The sequence below is a fragment of the Lactuca serriola genome, chromosome 2 (genome assembly GCF_051521515.1).
Source record: "Lactuca serriola cultivar US96UC23 chromosome 2, Lser_US96UC23_V15, whole genome shotgun sequence".
In the NCBI taxonomy this organism is placed as follows: Eukaryota; Viridiplantae; Streptophyta; class Magnoliopsida; order Asterales; family Asteraceae; genus Lactuca; species Lactuca serriola.
The window spans coordinates 151,169,478-151,191,364 of record NC_136409.1 but is presented as its reverse complement, the minus strand read 5'-3'; the positions used below and the strand labels follow the sequence as shown (position 1 = coordinate 151,191,364).

The 21,887-nt window shown below is 37.0% G+C and overlaps 2 protein-coding genes across 2 annotated transcripts; one reads left to right on the top strand and one right to left on the bottom strand.

Moving 5' to 3' along the window:
- Positions 1–3,327: 3,327 nt before the first annotated feature.
- LOC145087016 (Leucine-rich receptor-like protein kinase family protein) lies at positions 3,328–7,166 on the top strand. Its single transcript, XM_079024910.1, has 3 exons — positions 3,328–4,498; positions 4,636–6,294; positions 6,384–7,166. Exons 1-3 carry the CDS (start codon positions 3,583–3,585, stop codon positions 6,959–6,961), a joined length of 3,153 nt encoding a protein of 1,050 aa, XP_078881036.1. The 5' UTR covers positions 3,328–3,582; the 3' UTR covers positions 6,962–7,166.
- A 704-nt stretch (positions 7,167–7,870) lies between these two features.
- Positions 7,871–9,505, bottom strand: LOC145089654 (uncharacterized). The gene is made up of 2 exons (XM_079028063.1): positions 9,069–9,505; positions 7,871–8,711 (listed from the first exon to the last, which is right to left on the bottom strand). Exons 1-2 carry the CDS (start codon positions 9,503–9,505, stop codon positions 7,871–7,873), a joined length of 1,278 nt encoding a protein of 425 aa, XP_078884189.1.
- Between the last annotated feature and the right edge of the window lie 12,382 nt (positions 9,506–21,887).

The following is a 21,887-nucleotide window of genomic DNA, read 5'->3' as shown; positions in this document are numbered from 1 at the left end:
GGACAAGAAAGGACCTTATATCATAACATAAACAAGAAAAGTAACCAAGTTGAGAACTTTATATCTCCCCACTAATCCATAAGAAGTTGAATGCATAAATTCAATTAAGTAAAACTCTACAAGCGCCAAGATCACCTTCTTATTTTCTAAATGGCACCTTAATGCTTAAATCTCCACAAATACTAAGAACAAACACACAAGGCTAGGATTTCTCTTATGGAGGGTGGAGGCTAAGAATGAGACGAAAATCTACTCAACAAATTGGTTAAATATGGTTCAAGGCCAAAGATATAGGATTTTAAGCCCAACCGCCACCGCGTCGCAGTCTAGCTCCTCCTGACCGCCACTACTTAGTTGACATGGCCACACCACGATAGACTCCACCACCGTGCCGCAGTTTAGAAAAAACTCCAAACACCCAAAATTAAATAAAAGAAAGCATTAAGTAATACATACGAGAAGTGGATGTTACATGTTACACTTAGAACATTTTTTTTTCGTTTCCTTAATAATAATTTTCTTTCATTTTTTTAAAAAAGTTTGAGAACATGATGTAACTAATTTAACATCATTCATCTAAAATATTCTATAAATTTTTTTGATTTATTTTAATGTTTCTTAAACATACATTATAGTTTAGTACAAAATATTAAAAGAATAATATTGGGCGTTAATATTTAAATAATTAAATATTTTATTATACAACATTTATAAAAACCAGATAAGTTGTCCATGCTCCGCATGGGCTGTGTGCGTCTGATTTGAGTGTCATTTTTGTTTATAGATTAATAGACGTTTGACTGTTTTAGTTGACTTTGGTGAGGGCAGACAAAAATAAAAAAAAATAAATATGAGGACCAATATAGAAAAAATATACCAAAAGAAGAAAATGACAGACATACAAAGTGCAAGGATGAAAAGCCCGGGCTTTGCCCCGGGCCGTTTTTTGTGTTTTTTATGAATAAATGTAAAAGTTTTGACTGTAAGGACCAAAAGTGTCAAAATGGCCATAAAACAAATATGCACAATATAACAAAACTAATATAAAAGAAGGACCATTTTTGCCAAAAAGCTAGGAACTTAACTGTAGCCAAGGTAAAAAATAAATGTAAAAGTTTTGACTGTAAGGACTAAAAGTATCAAAATGGCCATAAAACAAATATGCACAATATAACAAAACTAATATAAAAGAAGGACCATTTTTGCCAAAAAAAAAACTAGGAACTTCACTTAGCTAAGGGAAGAGAAATTTAATATATATATATATATATATATATATATATATATATATATATATATATATATATATATATATATAGTTAGGTTCAAATGTTTTCACTATCTATTGTGTGCATGTATGATTAATTCTGGACCAATCATTTTAGTTATTTTAAGAAAGTAATTAATGGATATTAAATGCTAAAAATGTAATTAATATCCATTATATCTTCAACATGTAATATGAATTAATTACTTTTCTTAAAATAACTAAAATGATTGGTCTAGAATCAATCATACATGCACACAATAGATAATAAACAAAATAACCTAACTCTCTCTCTCTCTCTATATATATATATATATATATATATATATATATATATATATATATATATATATAATATGATAGAATTATTTAGTAGAAAGTTATAAATATAAAAAAAACATTGACAATATTATATAATCACTACAAATTAAGTATTTGATAATTAAAATAAATTAATTAGTGAAGAAATAGTATATATTTGAAATTGTTTAGAAGTAAATTAATTAGTGAAGGAATAATAATGATTTGAAATTTAATATAAAAATAAATTGAAATATTATTAAATTAAGGGTTAAATATAATAAACAAAAAAAGTAAAACAAAGAACTACTGAATAATAATAAATCAAATGAATAATAAATTTTATGATCCAATAAAAGCTTTATTATTTATTAATCCCAATAGTAATAAGTTCTAAAAAGTATAATAATTTCTATAAAGTCAATAAGTTCTATAAAAGTCAACACTAAAGGAAATTAAAGTTAGTTACAAGACAACTAATAATTTATAGATAAATGTTTGTAAGCAATTAAATGCTAGGGGTATATTTGTCTCTAAGATCGGTGAAGTGATATTATTTTTTGTCATGATCATTGAAGCTCCATTTAGGATTTATCATGGCAAAGAAGAAGAGGGATAAAATGGCCAAAATGATAGAAAAGAGAGGATAGAGACACGACATAAATACGCTGAGCTTTGGCCCTTGCGATGATGGCGGGGCGGTGTTTTTGTGACATGACATGCTCCAGCCTCCACCTCAACATATTATGTCCCCTTCTGTGGAGTCTAAAGTTGTTATCGTCATCACTACTAGTACCATCATGATAACTTCTAATTCGGATAGTAAAAGTCATCATTCATGCACTATGAAACTTCATGTTTTCCGACGACATGCATTAATACCCTTCCAAATCTAGAGATGAAGACTCCATGCCGTTACTTGTACTTGGTTCGAGGCTTTTCCCGAAATATTGTTAGTATTCACCCATCAAGATCCTATGCTTGGGCCCCATCATCTTAAAACCGTCTATGGAGTAAGGAAACCGATCAAAGAGAAGACGATGAAGAGTCACCAATGGTAAACAAATGTAAAGGCATGCCTCTTTTCTTTAGATTTTATATGTAATTACAAACTATACCAATTATTATCTTGTTTGATTCATTCTCAATGATTGAGAACAATAATAATAAGTACATTTCGGATACAAAATAACAAGAGTTATATAAATTTTACATAGATTATCTTCAGCATCTTTCGGTTATTTTAGCTTTCAACTCGAGGTCTTTTGGTTCGATTTCCATGCCCTTGTAGTCCAACGTTTATACAACTTTGATGCATAGGTTATTTGAGCTAGATGAATAACAATGTTCATTAGTGACCATCACAAAGGAACTTTTACAAAAACAAATCAATTGCCATTGTCGTTGATGGTTAATCTGGTGGTGGTCGAATCAATAGATAGGGACTTGGTGTTATATCCATGTTGTTGAAAGCTACCTTTACAAATCTTTTGCTTTAAATTCTGCCATTTTCAAGAAACTTTCAATTTATGTCAAATTCACTAATTAATTATGTAATAATTGTACTTACCCTTTTGACTTTTGGAAAATCAAAAGTTTAAAACTATGATTTTAATAAAGAATTTAAGATTTTTACAAAGATTCATGTATTGGAGGTCCCTATAAAAAAAACCCAAAATTATAAAAATTGGGTTGAAACTTGAAAACCTAAATTGGAACTAAAAAGATAGGGTAGAAGAAAAAAAAAAAAGAAAAAAAAAAAAAAGAAAAAAAGGGAATGATTTGTTTCCTCTGTCGATTTATGTTCATTTTGGGGCGTAGAATATTACATCTGGTGGCATAATTTGGAAAGCCAGCTTTTGAATCCCTAACTAAGCTTAAAAAGCTTCGACAAGATGGGGAAGATTGCTGGTTTCAATGGGTGATTTCGAGTTTCTTTCATAGAATTTCTGTACCCACATAACCCTTAGCTTTACTTTCGACTTCAATCCCGTTTTTGTACCCAAAAAAGCAGTATGCGAATGCAACTGCTTCTCTTGTTCTTGTGGGTCGTCGCCTCCTCCTCCGCCGCCGCATCTCAGGACGAACTCCGGGCATTGTTCGAGTTCAAGAAAGGGATCAGTGAAGATCCCCTCAGAAAAGTCTTCGATTCGTGGAACATTTCCAGCTCGGATCCAGCTTCCGTTTGCCCCCAATTTTATGGCATTTCCTGCGACGAAAACGGGCTTGTTTCCGCCATTGTTCTTGACCATCTTGACTTGGCCGGAGAACTCAAATTCTTTACTCTTTATTCCTTGAAGATGCTTCACAATTTGAGTCTTTCCGGCAACAGACTCACCGGCCGACTTGTTCCAGCTCTCGGATCAATGTACTCTCTCCAGTATCTAGATCTGTCTGGAAACCAATTTTATGGTCCCATTCCTGCTCGTATCAACGATCTCTACGGCTTAAACTACCTCAATTTGTCTAACAACAATTTCACAGGAGGGTTTCCAACTGGGATTCAGAATCTACAACAATTGATGTCTCTCGATTTGCATTCCAATTCGTTGTGGGGAGATATCGGGGTTCTGTTTTCTGAGCTTAGGAATGTGCAGTACGTTGACTTGAGTGATAATGCGTTTTACGGGTCATTATCCAATGTCGCCAACACTTCTAGCGCAGTTAACACTCTGCAGCATGTGAATTTGAGCCGCAACAGATTGAGTGGTGGTTTCTTCAGCGGTGATTCTCTTGTTCTTTTTCGAAACCTGCATGTTCTGGATTTGGGCGATAATGAGTTGAATGGGAAATTGCCTTCATTTGGGTCATTACCAAATCTTCAGGTCCTGCGTCTCAGTAATACACAATTGTTTGGCCCAATCCCTGAGGAGCTCTTGGAGTCATTGATTCCTATATCAGAACTTGATCTCAGCCGCAATGGGTTTTCAGGTAAAGATCTTCTTCACCTTCATCAAATCAAATCAAATGATATCCCTAATTGTTGATTTCAGATTTTGGAATATCGGATTCATTTGCTTGAATGTGTGTGTAATTTGTTTTTGGGCCTACTCTGTTTTCGATTGCAGGTTCGATTCCAAAAATAAACTCTTCGAGTTTGACTACTTTGAATCTTTCATCTAATGAGCTATCGGGTTCATTGCCATCTTCTCTCGGAAACTGTGAGATTGTTGATTTCAGCAACAATCTTTTATCTGATGACATATCTATTATAGAGAATTGGGAATCACCTCTAACAATCCTAGATTTGAGCTCAAATAAATTGGTTGGAAATCTGCCTAATTTAACATCCAGCTTTAACAAACTGACGCTACTTAATGTGGGAAACAACTCGTTAAAAGGCTCTTTGCCATCTGTTCAGTTATCATCTCCTAGCTTGGTTCTTCTTGATGTTAGCATGAATGAATTCGATGGCCCTATTCCACCTGGTTTGTTTACTTCAATGGCTTTAACTTATTTGGATCTTTCAAATAACGGATTCACAGGGGAAATCCCTCTTCGTGGGTCACAAGAGAAATCTTTAATATCACTCTCCACATATCCACCATTGGAGCATCTTGATCTCTCAGATAATACATTAACCGGTGCATTGTCGCCGGATATTGGCAACTTCCGGCAACTTAAGTTCTTGAATCTTGGAAATGATGGATTATCCGGCGAACTCCCAAACGAATTAAACAAACTTACGGAATTGGAGTTTCTTGATTTGTCAGGAAATCAGTTCCAAGGTAAGATCCCTGACGATCTTTCTCAAAATCTCAAGTTTCTTAATGTCTCCGGTAACAATTTATCTGGTGGAATCCCCGGAAACTTGAAAAACTTCTCGGATTCTTCTTTCTTCCCCGGAAACCCGTCTCTGACCTCACCAGAAGGCGGTCTCCGGCCGCCGTCTCCCGGTGGTTTACCTTCATCTTCTCCAAATGGACAAAAAGCTCATAGTTCAAAATCCAGCATCAAAATAGCCATCATTGTTGCTTCTGTTGTAGCCGTGTTAATGATAGCTTTTGTGCTTCTCGCATATTATCGAGCCCAAATTGGAGATTTCCGGGTCAAAACAGCATTCAATGGTCAAACGGGTCGTGATATAAAACACGGAATATCAACCCGACCCACCACATCTCTCAGCTTTTCAAACGCTCACTTGCTAACTTCAAACACAAGGTCGGGTTCCGGACAACCTGAGACAGGCAGTGATGCGGTTGACGTGGTGGTGCCGCCACCGTACCCTGCTGCTGCCGCCGCTTCAGCCTCCATGATACCAAATCTAATTGACACCGATCCCGACCCCGCACCATCGGGACGTAAATCTTCCGATTCACCGGTCTCTTCCTCGCCCCGTTTTGTAGAAGCAATCGAACACGCGGTGTCTTTAGATGTGTATTCGCCGGACCGGTTCGCCGGACAACTCATCTTCTTTGATCCAAAATCTAACTTATCATTCACCGCGGAAGATCTTTCCAGAGCTCCAGCTGAGATTCTAGGGAGGAGCAGCCACGGAACACTCTATAAAGCCACCCTAGGTGGCGGCCATATGTTAACTGTCAAATGGTTACGTGTCGGGTTAACCAAAGATAAAAAAGAATTCGCAAAGGAAATCAAGAAAATCGGAACAATGATTCACCCAAACATTGTCCGGTTAGTCGCGTATTACTGGGGCCCACGCGAACAAGAACGGCTCACATTAGCAAACTACATCGAAGGCGATAGCTTGGCTTTACATCTTTACGGTAACCATTCCTTTTTGCATTAATTACACTGTCTGTATTAAGTCGTTCTCTCTGTATTAAATCAAACTTACCATATAACATTGTAACAGAGACAACCCCACGAAGATACTCGCTTCTATCATTTACACAACGGTTAAAGGTAGCGGTTGAGGTGGCCCGCGGGTTATCTTATCTTCATGGAAGGGGTACCCCACACGGGAACCTGAAGCCCACAAACATAATCTTGGAGGGCCCACAATACGAGGCACGGTTAACCGACTTTGGGCTCCACCGGCTCATGACACCCGCAGGAATCGCGGAGCAAATACTGAACCTGGGTGCACTCGGGTACCGGGCCCCGGAGCTCGCATCGTCAGCGAGGCCCGTGCCATCTTTGAAAGCTGACGTGTATGCATTTGGAGTGATTTTGATGGAATTGTTAACGAGAAGAAGTGCGGGGGATATAATTTCTGGTCAATCTGGTGCGGTTGACTTGACTGATTGGGTGCGATTGTGTGATCAAGAAGGTAGAGGGATGGATTGTATTGATAGGGATATTGCAGGTGGGGAACAACAATCGAAAGCCATGGATGAGTTGCTTGAGGTGTCTTTGAGGTGCATATTGCCGTTGACTGAAAGACCAACGATGAGACAAGTGTTGGAAGATTTATGTGCTATATCTGTTTGAATTTTATTTTTTTTGTACAATGTGTTTTTTTTGTTTGTTTATTTATTTTTCTTTGGTTAATTTGGTTTGGAGGTTTAGAATCCAGGCTGAAAACGACGTCGCTATTCATTGTTTCCTCCACATTTTTTGTTCTTCTTTTTCTTGTGTAAAGTCCATTGATTGTTTCTTATTCACTAATTGCAGGAAACAACACATCGTTTGCCAAGTAGCCTTTTTTTTATAGTAATTTGTATCATTTTTGTTTGGTTATTCTGATTATATCGTGTTATATAATATAATATCTTTGGTTACGAAAGGGGCAAAAGTGAAAGGTGAGGGGGTGAATGTGAGATTATGTGAAAGTTGAGGACTGAAATTGGAGTGTAATGTAAAGGAAAGGGACAAAAGTGAGAGTTGAGGGAGGGAATAGGGATGTGAGATTGATATTACCTGTCTGCACGATTGTGTTTGTAATGCACATGAGCCAACTCCATTTCACATTATAAATTCCTTTTTAAAAGATACTTTTGGGAAATTTTAAATAAGATATGATTTTATTACATGTTTTTTAAGAGAATTGGTATGTCATGGGACATTATTTATTCGCATTTGGGTGTAAAGCAATGACGCGTAAAACTTAATTCTAAGGATAAGAACTTGGATCAGATCATAACTTGAATCAGAATTGTTGTTTGTTAATATATTTTTTTTAATTGAATTGAACTTAAAGTATGTGATTGGTTCATGCGTCGTTTGGAACAATTTTTTTTTTTGGAAACGGCAAATATATATTAAAAAGATGGTACTCACACCTAAGGAACTAGATGTAGGACCAAAAACAAAGTACAAAGCAAATTAGAAATTACAAATCGGAAAATGGAGAAGCTAATCACTCCTCCCAATTACAAATACTATTCTTACTTCTATGCTTCAACCAATAAAAAAAACCATTGACTTTATACAATCAGTTCCTTGAATCGGTGAGATACCCTCCATTTGAGATAGACGTTTATTTCCGAACATCCATAAATTCCATAGCAAACCATAGCAAATAGCAACCAACCTTTCTCTTTTCCTATGGCTGTTGCATCTGGTGGCAGCCAGGTGAAGAAGATCATAGACATTCTTTATACAGTCCTGAGCATTTGATAATCCACACCAACCCAAGATGTTGTTTCTAATCATAGTTGTGAATGGGCAGTCCATCAGGACGTGTCCTGTACATTCAGGCGCCCCAATGCACGAACAACATTGCTTGGAATTTACTACAATACCCCTCTTCTCCAAGGCCACAGTAGTTGGAATTCTATCTTGGACTGCCCTCCAAATAAAGCATATCACCTTGATTGGTACCGCCTTACACCAAAGAATATCGGAAGTCTCAGGGATGTTGACATTCGTAGCATCCACAATCTTTCTAAGATAGCTAACTGAATACCTACCATCACCAGATAATTTGCAACTCCAATGGTCTAAACTTGTCCCAAGACGAGTGTCGGTTACATCCCTAGATAGGGCAAAAACTGCAGAGTCTAAACCCAGGTCAACCGGTCTAGACTTCCAACACCATACATGGTTCGAATCTTCGATTTTGTCAGATACCTTACATCTTTTCTTTGATTCCAATTCAAATAGGGATGGGTATTTTGCCTTAAGATTTCCAGACCCCAACCATGAGTCATACCAGAAGAGTGTTTGTTTCCCCGACTCAATCACCACATTGAATATGTCATGGACATCCAAACCATGCTCTAATAATGCATTCTTAATTCTGCCAATATTATTCCAAACCCCAACAGACGATTGATTAGAAAGATATTCAAAGGGCTTATTCGCTAAGTTATGGATTCCAGAAATCACGTGGGCCCAAAGGGAATGTCTATCATTCTTTAGTCGCCACCACCATTTCACTAGTAGCCCAATGTTTAAGGCTTTTATGGAACCCACACCAAGACCCCCATTACTTTTGGCTGCCAACACCTTCTCCCAGCTGACCTAGTGAATTTTCTTACTCTCGTCACATCCGCCCCAAAGGAAGGACCGCCTAATCTTCTCCAATTCCTCTAAAACACCCATTGGAGCTTTAAACAACGAGAGATAATAGGTAGGCAGATTACCAAGGACTGACCTTATTAAGGTTACTCTACCTCCAAAAGACAGTGTTTTAGCCTTCCACACAGAGAGTTTGGAGTGAATTTTTTTGATTATAGGCTTCCAGTTTTTAATTAGATTCATGTTAGCACCGACTGGAACACCTAAATAATCAAACGGAAGGGCACCCGCAGCACAACCCAATAAGTTAGCCCAATGAACAGTTTCAGTCGCGGAGACTCCAATACCAAAGACCTTCGATTTATGATAGTTCACTTTAAGGCCCGAAGAAATATGGAAGCATCTCAAGATACGAGCCAGGTTCTTGAGATTACTCCGAGACCACTCGCCTAAGAACAACGCGTCGTCTGCGTATAATAGGTGGGATATGATCGGACCATTACCCGGGATCAAGACACCTTTAAAGAGACCTTTATTACACGCCGTTTTGAGGGCTACACTCAATCCCTCCATAGCAATAATGCAGAGATATGGAGAGAGAGGATCACCTTGACGAACCCCCCGAAATATAGGGAATTCCTTCGTCGGGGAACCGTTAATGATCACAGAGGCCCTAGATGATCTCAAACAACCTCAAATCCACATCCGCCATTTGTTACCAAAGCCCATCTGCTCAAGGATCGAGTCTAGATATTGCCAATTCATCGAATCGAATTCCTTATCGAAGTCGACCATAAAGAGCAAGAGTTTTTTGCAAGCTCTCTTCGCCCATGAACATACCTCATTGATCATGAGGGGGCCATCAAGAATACAACGCCCCTCCACATATGCAGACTGCTCGTCACCAATTAACTTCCCAATAACTGTTTTCAACCGATTAGAGAGTATTTTACTTATAATCTTACTCAAACATCCCATTAAACTAATAGGGCGGAAGTCATTCAAAGATAAAGGATCTTTGGTTTTGGGAGCCAGTGTGATGAATGACGAGTTACATCCCCTAGCAAACAATCCACACCCTTCAAAATAATTCACAAAGTTCATCACATCACATTTGATGATGTCCCAAAAAATTTTAAGGAACTTGAATGTGAAGCCATCAGGGCCTGGTGCCTTTTCACTTCCACAATCCCAAATCGCAGCCTTCACCTCTTCATGACTAATAGGGGATTCGACTCTAATGGCGTCCATCGTTGAGATTGACTTAAACTGCAAGTTAATAAGTTTGGGTTTGGATACATGATTTTCAGAGAATTTGTTAGAATAAAATCTGAAAACTTTCGCTTTGATCTCGTTAACATCAGATGACCAGCGACCATTAATCATGAGACCGTGTAGGAGATTTCTTCTGTTTTTGCTGTTGATGTACCCATGAAAAAACTTACTATTCTCATCCCCTGAAATGGTCCATTTAACTCTTGCTTTCTGTTTCAGGTCCAAGGCCTTAAGTCGTTCCCACTCCATTATTTTTTTGATACCAGTGTTCCAGACATCCATTTCAGCAGAAGAAAGTGGCCTAGTCTCCGCGAGCTTCTCTAGATCATTAACCAAAGTCATAGTGTCATTATACTCCTTTTTTTTTTCAGTAAGGCTCGCATCTCTCCTCCACTTCTTAATCGATTCCTTCAAGAATCCGAATTTGGCAACCAAATACGCATCAGGAGTACCATATCCTACAAATTGGTTCCATGCATCCTTTACAATCTGATCAAAACCGTCCTTGAGAAGCCAGAAATTAAATAGTTTGAACGGGATCAGTCCAAAATCTGAATCAGTACATATTAAGGTAATAGGACTGTGATTTGATAGCTCCCGTGGATGAGCCGTTACAGCACTGAGGGGAAAAGAAGATAAGTAGTTTGGACAAACCAAAAATCTATCCAACTTACTGAGTTTGGCATCTACACGGCTCATAAAAGTAAATTTCTCCTCGCCCATGTTAAAGTCCTTTAAATTAACACTCTGAATGAAACTATTAAAAACAAGAGCACTATAGGGACAAAAATAGGAGTTACATCTTTCACTAGGATTCCTCACGACATTGAAGTCCCCAAATACGACCTACATGCTAGTTCTTTCATTAATTATTCTGAGTAGTTCACTCCAAACCTTCTTCTTTTCAGATGGGGGACTGGGGACCATAGACGTTAACCGTATTTAAGTTGCCTTGTATATTCTTACACTTACCAGATACCATTAGAAAGTGACGATTCTTAATTACTTTTGACTTTTGGAAGCAAGTGGAGTCCCATATAGAGATGAGACCACCTGAACGCCCGCTAGAATCAACGCCAGCATAATCAAAATTGTAAGAATCCCAACACCCATTTACATTTATATTAAAGGAATCCGATATCTGAGTTTATTGAAGTCCCACAAAAGTTGCTTTATGGTTGATCTTCAATCTTCTTGCCTAACCCACTTTCGCATCCTCACCCACCCCCCTTACATTGAGTGACAAGAAGTTCATTGATTTGGATTACTACCCCCCAATCCACCCACGACCTCAGCTAAGATATGTGTAGTGACAAAGAACATGGTTTGGCATGCGGAATTAAAGCTTACACAATTGAACATGGTGATTTGGGTGTTTAAGAGATATATTGAATGTATATGGTGTTACAAATAAAAAATATAGATCTACATCTACATAATTAACACACACTTACACACTCACTTCTACATCTCTCAAGCACACCTCTATAAGTGGACAAACCCACCTTATATAGAGGTGTTTACATGTCTCTCTCTCTCACTCTAACAATCAAATGGGTCTAAAGGCTAAAGCACCACATGCAAGTGGGTTTTACAAAAATCAAACATTTACAAAGTCATGAATGAAGAACTTTGCACCCCAACATTCTCCCCCTCAAAGTTAGGAATGAATAACCCACTTCAAATCTTCCAAAATCAAGCACTACGCGATTCGAGCCTCAAAGGTGACACATGTCGAAACGAACTTCAATCTTCAATTCTTTCATGACTCTTCAATTTGGGCTCTAGGATGTGAGACCTTACAAACCGAGCAGCAACGAATGATTAAGAGTATTCCAAACTCCAAATAATCACCCAAAAGTTGCGCATAAAAACACACCCCAAAAATCTTCAATAATTCCAAACCCATTTTGAATACATCACTTCCGAACATCCAATTGCATCATTTCGTAGGCTTCAAAACTTCAAGATCACTTCGGTCATCAAATCTGCGTAATATGAAAAATTCAAGTTCGAATTTCCATATAAAACTTCTCCCCCTTTTTATAATCGAAATTTGATTATAAAACTCCAAAGGAAAAAGAACGTGCTTTATTCGGAATTTTTCATGTCAAAACTCCCCCTTAACATGTGGCATGAACTTTGTGCTTCAATCCGGAAAATCCAAAAAATAATGAATTTTTATCTTCGTTCACGGATCGCCTTTGACAAATTTTCTTAAAAATGGGTAGAAATTGTCAATTCCAAAATTCTGCAGTGACTCGTTGTGCCCAAAACAGCAAAATATGCAAAACTCTCCCCCTTTTCCAAAGCTGGGTAGAAAGCGTTAATTTGCACAAACTGCAGGGGCCTAAAATGCACAATCTTCAATTTTCAGCAAAAAATAGTCCTTTTTCGAATTTGGATGAATACTGCCAAAAATTCGAAGTTTCAGGGACCATCTTCGTAAATTCTACCCTTGTGCATCACACATACGAAGACATGTTGCAAAATTGCCAAGCCTCAAACAATGTTCGAAGTTGGGCGAAAAGTGTCAAACATATGCCCATTTTCGAAGACTTGTGCTATTGTGCCATTCATACGAAGACGGCAAAACATACGATTTTTTTTTTTTTTTTGAGAAGTGACAAAAATTCGAAGGTTTAGGGGCCGTTTTCGAAACATTCTCATTTGCTCAATTCATTCGAAGCACGAAGCATACAAGACATACATACGAAAACAATAATAAACAGTAAAAGTCTTCGTGTTAATTTCCAAAATACCCCCTTCGAAAATTCAGAATATACCCTTCGAATATTCAACATTAAACCCCTTCGAATCTAAATCACAAACACCCCTTCGTTTCTTGCTTCGTTTCTTGCTGTTCATTTTTTTTTTTTCATCTATTACCCTTGGATTTTTGTAATAGATCCTTCGTTTCTTAACCTCTTCGTATCTAGATCAAAAACACCCTTCGTTTCTTGAACACAAGATCAAAAAAAAAAAAAAAAAAAATCAAATTTACAGTCTTTCGTTTTTCGTTCGTTCCTTACATTTCTTCCCAAACATGTACCCTTCGAATCGATCAACCCAAATCAGTGATTTTCATCATCACCCTTCGAATATTCATCAACAGCAAAACACAGAGACCCTTCATCTCAAATCTTCGTTCTTTATCCCTTAGAATCAAAATCAAAACACTCTCTTCGAATATAAAACAAAAACATCCTTCGATTCATTCCAACACAGTCGATCCTTCGAATCTATCAACCCCAAAATCAGATTTTCGTTCTTTTGCAAACATCGATTTCCCAGTCGACTATCTGCAAACATTTTTCATGGCTTCGTTCATTTTCAAGAAATTCGTTCTCAAAAATTTGTTCCCAAATACAAACTGAATACCGACTAACAGTTAATTTCGATCTTCAAAATACGTCACCAAACACCAATCGACACTAAGAATCAGATTGTTGATTTCAATCGACTTCACAAATTTTCCATCCAAACCATCAATTCAAACTCGGCAATAATCAATCGCAAACGAAACTCGACCATTGATTTACCGTTCATCCTTCACTTTTATCAATCGTTATCTGATTTCAGTTCTAAGTCGATCAAACCCATTTCAATCTTGAGCCTTGATTTGTTCGTCCATTAAAGAAGTTACTCACTTGAAATCAAGCTTGCAATCATCATCTTTTAATCTCATCAATCAGAATCAAATCATCCAAACTAAAATCGTTCTTAAGTGTTCATCAAAATCAAGATCCAAATATCGATTTCTACTATATGACATGAAGTAAATCGATTTCATCATATATTTAATCATATGAAATCGAATCTCAATATTACATAATCAACATCAAACGATCAATATAAACGAAGAGATGAAAGATCGACTAATGAATAATCTGCGAAAAAGCAACTGATGAAGAATGGAAATTGACATGGAACAATTGTACAACTCGTAATGCAAGCGTACAATCAAAACAATATTAGATGTTAATTGACTTGAGATATAATGAACGGTGAAGCTAATTGGGCTTTAAAAAATCAGATGTTGGACTTTGAATATTGTTTTGATGAACAGTACTAGATTGAAAATATTGGGCTTCGAAATGTCTATATGAACAGTACACTGATCATAACATTTAGATTTGAATGAATGGAATGAATTAAAACTTTTGTTTGGACTTGATCTTTAAAAAAAACAATTAGTTGAATCAACGATGGGGTAAAAACAGATTAGATTCAACAGAACACACCGATCAAAATTCAAGAACGCGATGCACGATTTTAACGAATTTACGAGAGATCATAGAGAGAGACTCACCAAAATTGATCAAATTGCGACAAAAATTGCCAAACCAAGAATCGTTCTTCAAATATCACCTTGATCTTGAAGACCCGTTCTGATACCAATTGTAGTGGTGTTGATTATGATGGCATGTGCGGAATTAGAAAGATCTAGTGATTCATCATACAAAATCAAGAACACAAAAACACTCTCTAAACACGAAGATCAATGAAGAAAAAGAATCACCAAATCAAAATAGCCATCAATGATCAATTCTTGATCAAATCAAGAACACCCGCTCTGATACCAATTGAAGAGATTTGTAATCGAGTTTAAAGATCAAAATATGTAAGAATTAAGAAAAAAGAATCACGATGAACAAGAGAGTAAATATAATCTTTGATCAGCTCATATTATGCTTTCTAATTTACAGAGTATAACAAAATTCTCTGTAAAGTGTGTGAATTCGTCCTGTTCTCATATCGTACAGACTCCTATTTATAGGCGTACAAAAGCATAATAAAATACTAAGGACTAGACATTAAAGCTTCGTTAAAATACCTTAGTAAATATAACGTTACATTCGAAGACACAACTTACGAAGACTAACAACCCTTCGTAACAAAAATAATACTTCGACATATTACAATACAAACCCTAACATAAGCCCCTACACTTTAGATCTAAATCCCAAACTTTGTCTACACGCTGGAAGTGACTTCTTAAGGGTAAAGTTTCCAACTTTACCCACTCCTAATTCTTCTTAATGGGTTTAGCCAAAACCCTAGCCCCCTTAATACATAAATCCTTTTCCAAAATCCTTTTTACTCCAAACCAAAACATGAGGACCAAGATCTAGGTCCTAGTCACCCAATAAACACGTAAAGTCCTAAACTTTACTTCCATGCATGGCCCTTTGGGGCTTAAAAGGCCATACTAGCATCCTTAGGGTTCGCATGGGACTCTAATGGCATAAAGTTTGCACCTTTATGCCTTCACAACACTCAATGACTTCAGATCTAAAAGTATTATCAACTTGGGACATCCTTAACCCATGAATCATACATTTTGGGAAAAAAAAAACCCCATAAAAGGGACCATAAAGAGATCTAAGAAACTACAAGGCAAGTTAGGAGCTTGATTACCAGAAAGTGATGAGATTAGAACAAAATCCTTGGATTCATAACCTTTTCCTTGAACCTTTAAGCTTCCTCTTCCTCTTCTAGCCTTCAAGAACACACAAAACACTCAAGGATGGCTCACACACTCTCAAAAGGCTCTTGGGTTTCGTGGATGAGGCTTTGGACAATGGAGAATCTAAATGATGCCAAGGGGTAGAGAATAAGATGATTAAATAGGGCACCAAGTCCGAATTTAGGGTTTCTCAGACACTGACCAACTTGTCGAGTAGGTCACTTAACCCGCGACACAAATCTCGCTTCTACTCGTCGAGTCATCCCTCTGAACTCGACAAGTAGACTTCTTGACTTGAGGTTATTCCTTTCTTTTCTAGGTAATTCGGGGTGTTACAACTCTCTACCACTTAAACTAGACTTCGTCCTTGAAATCCGCTTCGACTAACTACCTCGCAACCTCTCACGACATCCCTAATCGTTGTACACTCTGTCTGATCGGTCCAATCCTCGAAGGACCGCTTCTATTAGCCTTCCATCTGGTCTTCCTGGGGGAAATCCTATTCCTCGATGGTATCCTCTTGAGAACCATTTAATCACTATAAACCTTGAATACATTTCTCTTACCCAATTGGCAATCCTTCTGGTACTCCCCGAGTACTCATGCTGGACATCCAAGGGTTCACCCCTTTTTCCCTGCGCGGTCACTGGCCTTCCCAAGGCAAATTCCATAAGCGACAACCTTATCTATCTCTGAGTGGGACAACCGTTCGCTGTAACTAAATCTCCAATCACTCCCAGTGCTGTCTCTTCGCTGCTACTCACTGAATGCTTCCTTTTATCATGCCTCAGTGCTGAACGCCCAACCCAACGGTTAGACTCAAACGAGAGTTGTGCAACAGGGTCAAAACCTCTACTTTGAGATTATTTAATCCTGTTGTGAGTGACTTCGCACCTCTCGGTCAACTAACTGCTCCATACAATAATTCCCTTATCGTTATCCCTGTCTGAAGATCCTGTTATATCTTATCTGCTTTTCGGATGAACCAAGACCACCCTGGTCCCAAATAATCTGCCATCATCTTGGTTACCGGACTCCCACTGGTTACTGAACCCAAGATCGAACTCTCAGTCGCTCCCAGCGACTCCCGAAGAAACTTCGGCTATCTAAAACTGCTCTATCTACCTTGCCACTCTGGCTCCATAAGTCATGGGATCCTTGATCCCCTATCTTGACCCTAAGGTCTCTACCAGGTTCCACCTGCGCTGCTATAATCACACGGGACTCCCCAACGGGTCTAACCCAACTATATCTCGGAGTGGCCTCCCCCATAGGTCTCACATATCTAGGGCGATGCAGGACCAACTTCATCCTGAAACTCAACGAACTATCTTTCCTCAATCTCTATCATGCTAACTAGGAGATATAGGCCTCACCCACACTCCGCTAACTAGAAGATACGGGCCCTCGCCCACACTCCTCTAGCTAAACTGCTAATGAATGTTACGGCTATCCCACAGTCTTACAACAGCTTCCCACACTGTCTAACTGATGGGTTTTGAGCATTCTAACACTCCTAAGTGTACATGCAACCCTAAATACCTTGGATCTATGTTTTCTCTATTATACATGCAAATATGAACTTTCCAAGGTATTCATCCTAACTAGCATACAAAACAATGAATATAACAAGATATAATGCATACCTCTTTGATGTAGAATGTCTTCATGAAGCTTGAGTGCCTATTGCCCTAAGTGTGACACCTCAAATGGTTTACACAACATCATATGCACTTGGAAAGACTTGAGAGAATTCTACACTTCATGAAAATCGGCTAGCCCTATCACTCACTCATAGTGGCCGATTTTCCCAATGATATGATCTTTATATAGTGTCACAATTAGGGTAAACCCTAATGGTCATGGCCTTCCATTTCCTTGGATCCATGGGTTCAAATACACCATGGAGCATCCATGGAGCATCCTATGGGTTTTAGCCCAACTTGATAATCCATGGAGCATTAGCCCACTATACAAGTATGGATGATTTACACAATCAACCCATATATTTAATTAGTCTTCTTTTGATCACTTAATTAATCCTAGATTAATTCTTGATCAATACTAATTAAGTAATCTTATTAATATATTAGAACTTATAATATATTAACAAACCTTAAGTGTTATTTCTCTCATTATAGTCTATCCAATTGCATGATGCCATGCAACCCAAATGGACCATGTCGGGTCGGGTCAAGTCTTACCAATTATAGTTATGGACTTAGACATTAATCCAACAGACTCCCACTTGGATAAGTCTAAAACTATTATTGCGTATGACTTCAAGAACCGACTGGCAATCGTAGCTCTCAAAAGCTTTTGTCGAACTCTGACCTTGTAGATGAACTCTGACCTTTATCAGTGACTTGTCCATTAGATAAGGGATCATATATTCCTCCATTCTAGATATCATATGGACTGAGACATGGATTATAATAATTCTCTCTATCCATTTGTTGTTTCTCGATTTTCGATTTATGACGACTGACTAATTAAACAAATCAAATCAGTCCTGGCCTGGCTGAGCACTTCCATTTGTCATCATCAAATCATCGAGGGGCCCACAGATATCGCTTTTATCCTGAAGGTAAAAGGAATGGATAAACTTCGACTCATATGACTTGTTCTACTACTTGTTGAATCATACACAAAGGCACGTTTTATAACACCGAGTTACCGAATGCATTTCCGTGCAATCAATGTTCAACCAACTCATAGTAACAACTCATATATCTAGGTTTGAAGAATATAAGATATTATCGTCTCATGATCACTCGTGATAAAATCCATGAAGTGATTCCAATGAGCGCGGGTTGAATCCAATACTCAGAACTTATGAGCACTCATGAGTGTTGTAGCCCTTTGTCCAACATCTTAGACCTCTACAAGCCAACCCATGACAGTCTTGATTCATATCTACTTCCAAATATGACCGACTATGGATAATATGAATAACTTAGTCAATCAGGAAGAACGACCTAGTTATTCTGGAAGTCAAAACATGCAAAATGAAACACAATAATAATAGAATCTAATATGGTATGAAAACCTATGAACATAAATAAAACACCTTTTATTTATCACCATATGATTACACATTATTCATTGTATACTGTTTCAGCTATCAACTTTATTCTTGAATTTAAAACAATAGTTGTCCCATGCTCCAAGCATGTACACTATGTTTTCTAAACACTAGTCATGCCATACACCAAGTATGCACACTATGTTTGTCTCTAATCTTCACTTTGTGAATTAGATCAATTGAACATAACTCTAATGATCCTCTTTCACAGTCCCAAATCCTTACTGCAAATGCAAGAATTCCAAATTCATGCCATTTACTGAAATCTGTTAGATTCTAAACTTATATGCATTGATCCTCTTGTAATGATTATGCACAAAGTCAGAAAGACTTGACAACAATCATTACAGAGCATTCCAAAGGAGACCAGCTCCTTGGAAACATCCTTCTTGCATTAGGTTTCCTAATCTTACACAGATTGAATAATTTCTATCTTTGAAACATTTCCATATTCCATTTTGACTATCATTTCTGAACAAGAGTTGCCTCCTTACAGATTATGTCAATATGGTCCTTCCAGAATTATCACTATACTTCCAACTGTCCTTGAGCAACCAATCTTTGGTCAACCTTAGATTGTCCTCGACAATTGTTTAATCCTTTTAGTCATATCCAATTCTAGGCCTTTTCCCTTCTTAATGCCCCAGGCATTTGGAAAATTTTAGAAAGGATGAATATAGCACATGTAACCGATCCTATATCCGAAGCATATGGGACACGATTCATGATGTCTCACATAAAGACTAAACCAGTCTTTTGCTATAACATTTCCATTTCTGTTTGCCAAGTTCTCATAATTCAGATTATGAAAAGGGATGCCGTAATCATAATTGATTTTTAGAACGCAAATAATGGACCCATATACAGAATTTCCTTATGTTGAGCCATTCCAACATGAAATTCATATATATATATATATATATATATATATATATATATATATATATATATATATATATATATATATATATATATATATATCCTTGACTAAATGATTAAAACCTCACGATCTAAGCTTATAGATTTTAAATGAAATATAATTTCCTCTCCCTTAATTATAGCAAAATAACTCTTTCCCAATTGAAACCTTTTGTTTTCTATAATTAACATTGGTAACTTGCAATACTTATCATAATTATCATGCTCCTACTAACATGATGATTATTAGCATAACACTTATTCTCCCACTAGCTTTCACATGTATCCAGAAATTAGATGGACTTCTAGAAATCAATACTTTATTGACTTTCTTACCAAAGTTTAGATTTCTGATACTAGATTGCTTTGATAAAACTTTATCATAATCATACACCTTATCTTAGATAGCTCACATGTGTGTCTAAACAATTTTAAGAACTATGAAAAGGGATGTCGTAATCATAGTCTTGATTGTTTAGACTTTTGCCACTTCTCAGAAGTCCATGTTAGTGTGCCGGTAAACCACACACGCTCCACTGACGACTTTGAGAATGCAAATATCACAATTTCTATCTAGCTAAAATCTACTTAGTGAAACTGTTTCCTCGCCATCATTTTTATGAATCAGAGAGAAACATTATGACACTTAGATTTAATGGTGTATGTGTTCTTATCCATGTGAATTGTCAAAACCATAGTCACAACTCACAAGACAAGGATAATGACAAATCCAAACTCATATGGACTGAACTCAATCTTAATTTCTTGCCACCTGGCAGCTCAAGGGCCTGCCATTGCTTCCAAGTTGTTGTGCAACCAATTGATAACTCTAAGAACTCATATGCAAAGCCAACTTTAATTGGAATGGGCACATAATATGTCAACATGATATGTTATGAACCTCAAGTTGTGTGCTAGTGAAGAACTTCAGGTTTTATTCTTGATTAGTTCTTGAGACTTTCAAGACCTTTAAGACTCCCACTATCCTCTTGACATATAAGACTCCCTTGCCAAACGTCCCAGAGATAGTGCAGATTCTAATCAAGACAAACACTTCACACAATTGGCCTTAGTTGGTCTTTGTTTTATCCAAAACATCACAACTTACCAATTTCAAATGTACAAGAGTAGAAAACTTTTACTCTTACATTTGACGTGTTTTAAACCTTCTCTAAGACATGTCACTCAAGTTACAATCTTGGAGTATGACTCTAAGACTTGTATTGGAACGAAGTATAACTCATCTTCTTGATTTAACCATTTCAACAATTCAATATTCCTCTTCTTAGTCATAAGAATGCACTAAGATTTCCTTAGAGAACTAATTGTGCTATGGTTTCTTAATCATTAAGATGATCACAAAAGCTGATACTAAAGTACTCTCCCATCTTTTCAGATATGAGAAACTTATATCCTTTTGCCTAAGTTGGTCTTCTTATTCGCTCTGTCATACATTGGAACTTTTTTCCAATGTCTCAGAATTACACTTAAGCTTGTAAGTATAACCATATTTACTGAGCTTTAGTAAATTATGACGAATAATCTTATCGATCTTTTGTGGTGGACTAGACCAGTGCACAAGAATGTGTACTCGATCCCTTAGTCCTTTTACTTGACTCACACATCCATGTTAACAAGTAGTTAGTCTTAATTTTGCCAATGCTTGAAAGTTCTCATCCATCATGCTATACAACTTGCATGATTCCAAGTTTCTATCCAACTGAAACTTGGGTGATGAGAATCTTTCCTTATTTGGTAAATTTAGACACTACCACAAATGAAAGAATCAAATTCATATTTCCACTCTTGCTCTTAATGGAATCTTTATAAGCAACAATTTTTTTTTCACAAAGGCCATTGTAAGGATATTTTAAAATAAATAAAATCAAATTTTTTTTCCTTTTATTTTAAAAACTTTGCGGAAAAACTATCCTTGCAAAAGCACATGAAAACTTTGTTTTTATCTATTCCTAAGCAATATATATATCATAACTCCTAAGAAGTAGCTCAAGAATCCGATCTTCAAACTATGTGATAGAAATCCATCTACGCGATCAGATTCAACATATTATTTCTTTAAGTTTCTACACTTTTCTTTGATTCTTAAAATATCAACATGTGACCCAGTCACATCATGTATCAAGAATTTCAGAATAGAAACTTAGCAGAGTTAGATAGTGGATTTTACCTGAAGTAGAGTCAAACTT

What these genes read in the sequence shown, in the direction of transcription:
- LOC145087016 (XM_079024910.1), top strand. Translation starts at nt 3,583, where the DNA reads ATGCGAATGCAACTGCTTCTCTTGTTCTTGTGGGTCGTCGCCTCCTCC. An exon ending in CAGCCGCAATGGGTTTTCAG is followed by an intron (nt 4,499 to 4,635) that starts GTAAAGATCTTC and finishes TTTCGATTGCAG; the next exon opens with GTTCGATTCCAAAAATAAAC. An exon ending in CTTGGCTTTACATCTTTACG is followed by an intron (nt 6,295 to 6,383) that starts GTAACCATTCCT and finishes ACATTGTAACAG; the next exon opens with AGACAACCCCACGAAGATAC.
- LOC145089654 (XM_079028063.1), bottom strand. Translation starts at nt 9,505, where the DNA reads ATGGAGGGATTGAGTGTAGCCCTCAAAACGGCGTGTAATAAAGGTCTC. An exon ending in GGTAGAGTAACCTTAATAAG is followed by an intron (nt 8,712 to 9,068) that starts GTCAGTCCTTGG and finishes TAATATTGGCAG; the next exon opens with AATTAAGAATGCATTATTAG.